Genomic DNA, 11363 nt, shown 5'->3' on the forward strand with positions numbered 1-11363 from the left:
GGTAAATCGATTACCATACGGCCAGAAAGCACACAAAAAAGAAAAGTTTCGGGGGGAAGTCGATTTACATCATGGGTAAATCGATTTACCCAGTTCAAAATATGCCAGAAACAAAAAACAATGCTATTGTTCCAAGGGGAAATCGATTTAAATCATGGGTAAATCGATTTACCCAGTGAAATAAACTAAAACAAACATATTTTTAACAGAGATTCATGCATATTACACAGAATGATTCATGTATAAGAATGGAGTAGAAGTGGAGAGCCATGAAATAAATTGCAAAAGTAAGTAGATGAGTTAGAAACGTATGTGCACCTTTGATTATTAATGTAACATAAACTTAGTTGAGAAATCTATGTGTCTTTTTCATCCAAAATTCCAAGTTCTCTCCGGATTTTGTAGAAAGGTTCTCGTGCCAAAAGTTTTGTAAAAATGACGGCAAGTTGATTATGAGTATCCACAAATGTAACTTCGACATCTCCTTGAAGCATGTGATCACGAAGAAAATGGTAGTGAATGTCAATGTGTTTGGTTCTTGAGTGCATGACCGGATTCTTTGTAATATTTATTGCACTTGTGTTGTCACAACATAGAGGAATGTATTCAAGATCGAGTCCGTAGTCACAAAGTTGTTGCTTAAGCCAAAGTATTTGAGCATAACACCTACCTGCTGCTATGTATTCTGCTTCGGCAGTGCTAAGAGCAACACATGCTTGTTTCTTGCAAGCCCACGATACTAATGCATTTCCAAGAATGTGACATGCACCACTAGTGCTCTTTCTATCAGTTTTACTTCCTGCATAATCAGCGTCAGAATAACCAACTAAATTGCAAATACTACCTTTAGGATACCATAGTCCAACATTTGTTGTCCTTTTGATATACTTCATGATCCTTTTAACAACGATGAGATGCGATTCCTTCGGATTTTCTTGAAAGCGAGCACATAGACAAACACTAAACATTATGTCAAGATGACTTGCCGTCAAATATAACAATGAGCCAATCATACCTCGATACTTTGTGATATCAATTGAAACACCGAATTCATCTTGATCAACATAAGTTCTGGATCCCATTGGAGTACACATAGCCTTGCAATTATCCATGTCGAATCTCTTCAATAATTCTTCCCAATACTTGGATTGGTTGATGAAGATGTCATTCTTTAGTTGCTTAATTTGGAGTCCGAGAAAATAGTTCATCTTACCCATCATGGATATTTTGAATTCTCCTTGCATCATTGATGAAAACTCTTCACAGATTTCTTTGGTTGTTGAACTGAATATGATGTCGTAAATGTAGACTTGAACCAATAAAGTGTTATCTTTTATTTTCTTAATAAATAAGGTCTTGTCAACTTTACCTTTTTCAAATCCTTTTTTACAAAGAAAGTTGTTGAGACGATCATACCATGCTCCTGGTGCTTACTTTAGTCCATAAAGAACTTTCCTCAACTTGAAGACATGTGAAGGATTCTTGAAGTCTTCAAAGCACGGGGGTTGTTTGACATAGACTTCTTCATTAGTTTAGTCATTCAAGAAGGTGCTCTTGACATCCATTTGGAATAACTGAAAATTTAATGAACATGCATAAGCAAGTAATAAACGGATAGCTTCTAACCTTACAACCGAAGCGAATGTTTCTTCAAAGTCAATGCCTTCCTCTTGATTGTATCCTTGGGCCACCAACCTTGCTTTGTTTCGAACAATTATACCATTCTCATCAAGCTTGTTCTTAAACACCCATTTGGTACCTATGATGTGTTTATCACTTGGTCTAGGGACAAGTTCCCAAACTTGATTCCTTTCGAATTGGTTTAACTCTTCTTGCATAGAAATTATCCATTGGTCGTCACCTAAAGCTCCATCAACTTTGGAAGGTTCAATTTGTGAAACAAACGCCATATTCAAGCATGCATCTTTGAGATTTAATCTTGTTGCAACGCCTTGACTAATATCACCAATGACTTTATCAATTGGATGATCCTGATGAGTTCTCCATTCCTTAGGTAGATCATTGTCATTTGTCTTTTGTTGATCTTGCTCATCTTGATGTTTTGGTTGATTATCATTATTTCCACTTGAAGTATATTTTTGAGGAACTTCTACGATATCATCATCATCATCATCACAAAACAATATCCTCCTTGGAGGGGTTAGTTTCATCAAATGTAACATGCATAGATTCTTCAATTTTTAAAGTTATTTTATTATATATTCTATAAGCTTTACTAGTAAGAGAATATCCAAGAAATATACCTTCGTCGAACTTACCTAGATTGTCTTTGTCATTGTTGAGGACAAAGCATTTGCATCCGAAAATGTGAAAGTAAGAGATGTTTGGTTTCCTTACTTTTAAGAGTTCATAAGGGGTCTTTTTCAAGATAGGTCTAATAATAATTCTATTACTTACATAGCATGCCATGCTCACCGCATCCGTCCAAAAATACTTTGGAAGATTTGAGTCGCTAAGCATTGTTCTTGCAATTTCCACAAGTGACCTATTCTTTCTCTCCACCATTCCATTTTATTGAGGACTCCTTGGTACCGAGAAATTATGAAATATTCCATGTTCTTCGCAAAACTCTCTGAAGGGGGCATTTTGGAATTCTCCACCATGGTCGCTTCTTATGGAGGCAATAGATAGAGATTTCTCATTTTGAATTTGCTTTGCATATTTCTTGAAAGCCTTGAATGCATCACTTTTCTGCACTAAGAAGAAAGTCCAAGTGTATTTAGAGAAATCATCAACAATAACTAAAGCATATACATTACCTTCGAAGCTTCTTGTTCTTGATGGACCAAATAAGTCCATATGCAACAATTGTAGTGGCCTTGTAGTGGACACCACATTCTTTGATGTGAAAGTTGATTTGGTTTATTTTCCCTTTTGACATGCATCACATAATCTATCTTTGACGAATTTTATCTTAGGAAATCCAATAACAAGATCATGCTTTATAAGTTTATTCAAATGTTCCATATGAATATGAGTGAATCTTTCATGCCAAAGCCAAGATTCATTATTGTTTGTCATAAGACATTTTACCTTCAAAGACACATCATCAAGGGAAATCATAAATATATTATTAATTCTCGTACCTTTGAGTTTTACCTCATGAGAGACTTCATCTTCAATCAAGTATTCATCATTGGTGAACTTGATTTTGAAGCCCTTGTCACAAAGTTGGCTAATACTTAGAAGATTGTGCTTTAGTCCTTCGACATAAAGGACATATTCAATGGATGTGAAAGGTGGTGCTCCAACTTTTCCTATACCAAGAATTCTCCATTTGTTGTTATCACCATATGTGACATAACCCTTGGCCTTTAATGCTAGATTTGAAAATTTGTTAATGTCTCCCGTCATATGCTTGGAACAACCACTATCAAGATACCAAAGATTTGATGTGGTTTTCAAGCATACCTACAAAACAAATTAAGTTTTGTTAGGTATCCAAATTGCTTTGGATCCTTCATAATTAGTTCCTTTCTTTACCCATATGTAATGCCCACTTACTATGCTAAAATTTCTAACATAGCATGCATTAGGAGTATAGCCAACTATTCCACAATAAAAACAAGTAGGTTCAAAGTTGCTTCTATATCTAGGAACATAAGATTTCTTTTTAGAAAATATTTTTATTTTAGGATAGTGATGAACATCTTTTGGCTTGTTTACTTTCTCTTTGGTTGGTTGGTCATTAGCTTTAACAAAGATAATTTTACTAGAACTTGATTTGGAAAACTTTGAATAACCAAGTCCACTTTTATCATTGGAATATCTTTGTTGGCTAAGGACACCTTCCAACCTTATTTGTCCTTTCTCATACCTTTCAAGAACCCTTTTTAATTGGACAATTTGGAAAGAAAGTGATTCAAAATTTTTACATAAAAAATTATGTTTTTCACTAATCATCTTATGTTTTTCATCATCAACATCTTTTTCAATTGTCACGACTTTTTCTTCTAGAGATGAAATTATTTTCTTTTGAGATGATATTGTTTTATACAGAATTTTGCATTCTTTAAGAAGTTCATTTATAGCACCTTGTGCATCACTATCGAAAAGAGAAAAATTGCTACTAACCTCATCTTCTTCATTGTCGGAATGGTGTGAATCCATTAATGCTAAATTTGCACATTTGTCGCTTTCCGATCCGGATGAGGAATTTATCTCATTATCTTCTCATTCAACATACGCCTTTTTATTCTTGAATTCCTTCTTGCCCTTAAAGCCACCTTTCTTGAAGATTTTCGGACAATTCGGCTTTATATCACCTTGCTTTCCACATTCATAACATGTGACATCTTGCGTAGATGTGGAAGCCTCCCTTTTCCTGAAATGTTTATTTCTCTTTGCATAAAAGGATTTGTCATTTTTACCAAAAAACTTACCAAGCCATTTAACAAGGAGCATGAAATTTTCATCTTCCTTCGATGCGCCATCATCTTTATTTTCCTTTGAATCTACCTTTAAAGTAATTCCTTTGGATTTCTTCTCTTGAATTTCATGCTTTTCAAGTCTTCCAATTTCAAGTTCATGTTCTTTGAGTTTTTCGAATAATGATGCAGACGTCATCGTAGAAAGACTTTTCTTCTTCGATATGGCCGTTACTTTTGGTTGCCATTCTCTAGCCAAGGATGTTAGCACTTTAAGGTTTAAATCATCATTTGTAAAGGTCTTTCCGAGAGCAATTAAATGATTCGTCAAGTGAACAAATCTTTTTTGTAATGCAACAATGGATTCTCCAGGCTACATTCTGAACATTTCATATTCTTAACTCAATGTGTTTAATCTGGATCTTTTAACTTCAGCGGTTCCTTCGTGAGTCTCCACCAAAATGTCTCATATTTCTTTTGTCGATTTACATTGAGACATGCGGAAGAACTCATCCATACTTAATGCACTTTGAAGAATATTGATAGCTTTCTTTTCATTAAGTATTTTTTTCTTATCGTCTTCATCATATGAATTTTTAACCTTCGGAGTGCCAACACCATTGACTACACTAATAGGATTATGCAGACCATTTTCAACGGTTTCCCATATACCATCTCCTTATGCTTCTAAATGTGCTTTTATGTGGATTTTTCAGAAGTCAAAATATTCTCCAGAAAATAGAGGTGGTTTGTTGCTACTACCGCCATCTTTAAAAATCGGGTTTGCGCTTGTGGAAGTCATCTTCTGGATCTGAGGAGCAAGTTACCAATAACTTGCTCTGATGCCAAATGTAAGTTAGGAATAATCCTAAGAGGGAGGGTGAATTAGATAATATAAAAAAAATTCTGATTTTGTCTTGTTTTAATAATCTTTCCTTGGAGATTACTAAGCGATGAATGCGGTAAATGCTGAAAAGATAAAGAACACAGAGAGATATCCTGGTTCCCCTTACAGATCGAGAGTACTCCAGTCCCCTTTCAATACGAAAGAGATTTTACTATTTGTTATGACTTGTACAAGACAAACACAATCACCAAGAACAACCTCTTGTAATTCACCAAGTTGATATGAGAACAATCCTCTCAAACTCAACTCTCTTGCTTCCAACAATCCTGGACAGCAAGATGCTTACAAAATAAACAATCTTATTTTCAACAACTCTGAAAAATAAGATATGGATTACAACAATGGTTTTTGAATGTAAAGTTTGTAGTATAATGATCACACTAAGTGATATATCAATTTACTTGATCTTCTCTTCCAATGACAATAATTCACAAACACAAAGATGTTGGATTGCTCAAGTATTTTCTGGTTTGAATGATATGAAAATATGCAGAAAATATCTTGAATGAAAGTTGATAACAAGAAATGTGAATTCTAAAAATTCTAAGAGTTTGATTGGAATATGTGATGTTTGAATTTGAAAGATCATGTATTTATATGTGCATAACACCTCTAATGAAACATGGTAATGTTCTAGAAAAATCATGAACAATTGTCAAGATGAAATGAAATGATTCCATGAAGTGGTGCAAAAAGAAGTGTTTTAAAAGCTACTGATTTTTCAAAAATGCACAGTGGTAAATCAATTTACATAGTGGGTAAATCAATTTCCCTGTTGCAACGTTTAAAGTATTTCCAAAACTTACAGTGGTAAATCGATTTCCCTAAGAGGTAAATCGATTTACCTACTTCAAAAACTTAAATTTTTGCTTCTGGAAAAGTAATGCTTCAGTGGTAAATCGATTTGTCTATGTGTTAAATCGATTTACCTAGTTGAAAAAATTATTCTTTGCATTTGAAAAATGTGTAGAATTTAGTGCTAAATCGATTTCTCTAATAGGTAAATCGATTTACCCAGTTTGAAAGTGAGAAATTTGAGCCTAAGTCATTTTCCATGCACTAGGAAGGGTTATGCAATGAATGTATGAATACTTGAGTATCTAAGACTTTAATAAAGGTAAATATTCTCATTATACCCTCTTGAAATGTAATAGCTTAACTTCTTGAATCAAGATGCTTTATCATTGAGTAATATTTTTGCCTTCTTGTTACTTGGAGCTTTGTCTTCATCAAAATACATTCATCATAGAGAAACTTGACTTCACAACATTGTCCAATGTAATGGTCATCTCACCAAATTGAATATGAAAGGACGATGTTTCTGGATGTCATCTCTCTATAAATGTTGATACTAAAATTTGGTTTATCCTCAACAAACTGGTTCTTTGGAGAGGGGATAAACCAGAGTTACACAACCAAGTCTCTATAGCGGTGGGAGACTCTGTGTAACTCATCCTATCAATTTGCTACCAAGTGCATTAATCTTTAATTATTTCTTCGATTGTCTCTCCTAAAAACAATTTATAGTATATGTTATAAATAAGTAATTAAAATAGAAAATGATTCAACATAAAATGATTGAAATTAACTTACCTCGTCGTACCATAAATGGGGAGCAACAAGATCTTGGTACCTCACTAGAAGAGACGTATCGTACGATCCTCCGGGGAACTGTGACTGTCGTGGACGGGGCTCAGGTGCGACTATCTGATAATCCTCTTCATTCATCGCTCGTCGAGGTTGTTGTCTTTCACCTCTTTATGGAATATCTTCCCCATTCCAGTCTCTCCCGTGTGCCACTTAAAATAACAAAAAATCAATTAAAATTAAAATTAAGAATCGGATAACCTTGGACCAAGTTCTCTGGTAGAAAATATTAAGAACTGAATAACATGGTTCCGAGTTATCCGATTAGCACAAACGTAAACTAGAGAACCAAATGCATAGTTATTTGGTATGTAAAAAATTTCATATATAAAATCACAAAGATTTCCGGTGTTTGAAGAGTGGGCCAGATATCATTACTTCATGTTCTTCGGTTTGTTGTCAAATCAAATATCTTGGATTTGTGTTTTCCAATTTACAACCGTTATTACTTTCTTTAAAATGAAATAAAGTAAAAGTAAAAAAAAATTATTATTATTATTATTATTATTATTATTATTATTATATATATATATATATATATATATATATATATATATATATATATATATATATATATATATATATATATATATATATATATATATATATATATAGATATCATTACTTCATGTTCTTCGGTTTGTTGTCAAATCAAATATCTTGGATTTGTGTTTTCCAATTTACAACCGTTATTACTTTCTTTAAAATGAAATAAAGTAAAAGTAAAAAAAAATTATTATTATTATTATTATTATTATTATTATATATATATATATATATATATATATATATATATATATATATATATATATATATATATATATTATATATATATATATATATATATATATATTATATATATATATATATATATATATATATATATATATATATATATATATATATATATATATATATATATATATATATATATATATATATATATATATATATATATATATATATATATATATATATATATATATATATATATATGATTGAAGTTGGACTGATTTTAACCAAATTGGATTGACAATGGACCTAACTTGTCTGAAAAATTATATTTGTAAACCAAATAAATCTCTATTATTACTAAACATAAATATATTTGTTTATAATTTATCTATTTTAGATACTAAAATTTAAAATTTTACTATTTTGATTTTTAACTGCTATTTATGTATAAGTGTGTGCAGTTAATTTTATAAAACTGCTATGAAAAAAGATATAAAACTACCGTGAAAAAAGATTATTAATCACACAATCTCTTCTAATTATATCGGGAAATTATCAATCACAATTTTTTTTAACTATACTATAGTATCTGTTTAATTTATTTAAAATGACAATAAAAAATATTTTAAAAACAAAAATATGTCACCTCAAAACTATATATTCTTTTTATATATAGGTACTATAGATTATTATTATTATTATTTACTCAGAACCCTGGAACGTGTGCACGTCCTATACATTTTATTTATTTTGATGTCAGAATTATCGTCAAAAATTAATGTTAATGTCAGGATTTAAAATAATTTACCACATCAAGGAGCTGACAACTCCACCAAAACTATGCTACCTCAAAGTCATAAAAGAAGTACTACTACTAATTAACAACTCAAAAAGTATTGGAGTAATAATAATGTACTGTACTAGTGAAAAATAAATAAAAAGAAACATCATAGATCTATATCTATATTATAACTCATTAACAAAATAACATGACTATAATTTATAATTCTAATAAATAATATAACATATATAAAAATACCATAAATTAATCAAAATTGAAAACAACCTATCCTGCAAAAACCACAACCATGTAATTTACCTACGAATCAAAATCTTCTTGTTCTTTCAGATTTGCACCTTGTTAGCACTATTGGAAATGCTACAGAGTCTACTTTAACTTCTTCTTTTCTCTTCAATTCACCAACACTTTCAGACTCACTCATTCTTTCCCTCACTGAATCTTCAAGTTCTTTGAAAAATCTCAACCTTGAAACGGCCTGTTTCTCAGAAAGTTGCTCTGTTTCTTCGTTCCTTATTGGAGAACTCCAAAACCTACTTGCTAATGAAGAAGAACGATAAGGTGCTGATTTACATCTCGTAAGTAGCAAAGCATTTCTCGGTGGCGTAGAACAAAAAGAAGAAGAACAATCGTTAGCATGAGAAACAAAAGCTTTAACTTTAACTTTAACTTTAACTACTCTGTTTTCTTCTTCTTCATGTTGTTGTTCTTCTCTTTCTGATTCTTTCGATTTCGGCACATTTTTGGTTGAAACTTTAGAGGCTTTTCCCTTTCTTCGAAACCAGCACTCTGTATGTGGGGCCCACCAGAACCGGCAGCGGCATTTGGTCGGAGGTCCGTCACCGGATATACCCTTTTTTGTGGGTTGTTTGGAGGAGCGTTTGACTCGAACTTGACCCATGCAAGTGACTTTTGGGGAAGAAGGTTCTTTGGTTTCAAGGGAGGTAGTGTTCTTTTTCCTTAGGATTTGGAACATAGAGTTACTTGATTTTGACCTTCCTCTGCTTCTGTTTCCTGCATTTGTTCTTAAGAATCTCATTAATGGTGGTGGGAATTTATCGATTCTAGCTGGACTAGAAATGGGTTTGGTAGTAGATAGCTTCATGGTGTGTTTAACCGTTGGTGGAGAAAGGAAAGAGAAGATATAGATATAGTACTATTATCTCTCTCTGTTTTCTGATAGTTGCACTTTTTCTGAAATATGGTACACTTGACTTTTTGTTGTTGTGTCATAGTACTATTATTTAGTGAAACGCGTTCTTTGTAGATATGATGTGGGAACTGTCTTTCTTCTTTTTCTTTTTTTTTATTTCCTTGGCATGGCATGGATGGATCGGTCAATATGCTTGTAAAATTTATTTTCGACTCATGTTCTTACACCATTATAAAAAATCTATAAATTCATATTCCTAAGCACTATTTATTCAATTATCATGTTACTGATTCGGATATGTATCTCCTAACATTTTTCTTTCATATCCCGTGTCAGACTATTCTCTTTTTCTCCTTCTTATTTTTTTCAAAACTTCTAAAAAAATCATTTGAGTTGTGCAACAATTTTATCTTGGCATCCATTTAATCAAGCTTATATCATTGAAGATCTTTCTGGCGTCTCATAACATTCAACTGCTCCTTCTCATCAATCAATTTCTTTTGTTAAGCTTTTCAAATTTTCTTATCATTTTATGTTTTGATTTTTAGTTAGCTTTTTAGGATATATTAGTTATTTTAGGCACATTAGGTAGTAGTTTAAACTAAACAAGTAGGCTAGAAAAATATGCATTGAGTTTATTTGGGCCTGGTAGGATGGAAAAGAGGTTTTTGCCAAGGGAGAAAAATCGCAGGTTTATCCGGAGATGCATCTCTGCATTTTCTCTGAACTATTTTCAGATATGCATCTTTGGATTGTACTCAATCAAAAAATTAGGTGAATTTGTGGATTTTGTGAATTTCTCCATACATGTTGTTTATGTATGTCTTTGATTATAACGCATGTGCAGTGGCTGAAGACAATACTGGTCAGATTAGGCTCAGTCACGTGTCTCAAACTGCGTGGGTACTACGTTAGTTGTAACACCCTAACAACCCCAACGCAAAATAATACAAAAATAAAATAATAATACACATAGGGTGTCACACAAATACAATATAAACCTGCTCCATAACACGGGTTAGATAAAATATGTCATGCTTAAACATTTGTCATCACATACTCGAATTTACATAGGCTCATTGTAGTAGAAAATAATTCAAATAAAGTAACTCAACAACGCATAACATAATGACTTACAAGTCTAATACTCGCATCAACAATGTTAAAATAATAATAAATAATAAAAACGAAATGTTTGTCCGCCCAGTGTTACAGATCAGAGCAACGAATCTAAATATCGCATAAACGGGAAAACAAGAATAGCTTCAACGTCATCCTTCAGCTTCTAAGCAACTACTCATTTACCTACTCATTTGTATCCCAAGAAGGAGAACATAACCATACAAACAAAACAGGGGTGAGAATACGCTCGAAATATATAATAGTGCAAAAGTCTACAAGGGTAGGCTAAACAAACATTAACAATTATTCAACAGAATTCTTTCGCATACACCACAAAAGTATTATAAATCACTAATATCAACAAAAGCATTCAATACATATGTAACAATGAATGCAATTTACTTGACGCCACAACTTTACAATGCATGTGTTACCATTATGGACAACACAAGTCCATCTCACTCCTAAATTCTCACCTTAGAACCAGAGCACGCCAAATCGCTACTAATACATTTAATAAAGCTTCACTAATTCTCATATGAAATCAGTTATTCGCTCCTGAATCCACATCATCGGACCATAGCTCACCAAAACTGGACCGAAGTCGGTACA

At 32.3% G+C, this 11363-nt stretch overlaps 1 protein-coding gene across 1 annotated transcript; it reads right to left on the minus strand.

Annotated features, from left to right (window-relative positions):
• Window positions 1–8607: 8607 nt before the first annotated feature.
• LOC127098651 (uncharacterized) lies at window positions 8608–9747 on the minus strand. Its single transcript, XM_051037300.1, has one exon. It carries the CDS (start codon window positions 9579–9581, stop codon window positions 8784–8786), a length of 798 nt encoding a protein of 265 aa, XP_050893257.1. The 5' UTR covers window positions 9582–9747; the 3' UTR covers window positions 8608–8783.
• Between the last annotated feature and the right edge of the window lie 1616 nt (window positions 9748–11363).

Source organism: Lathyrus oleraceus, chromosome 6 (genome assembly GCF_024323335.1).
Source record: "Lathyrus oleraceus cultivar Zhongwan6 chromosome 6, CAAS_Psat_ZW6_1.0, whole genome shotgun sequence".
Taxonomy (NCBI): Eukaryota; Viridiplantae; Streptophyta; class Magnoliopsida; order Fabales; family Fabaceae; genus Lathyrus; species Lathyrus oleraceus.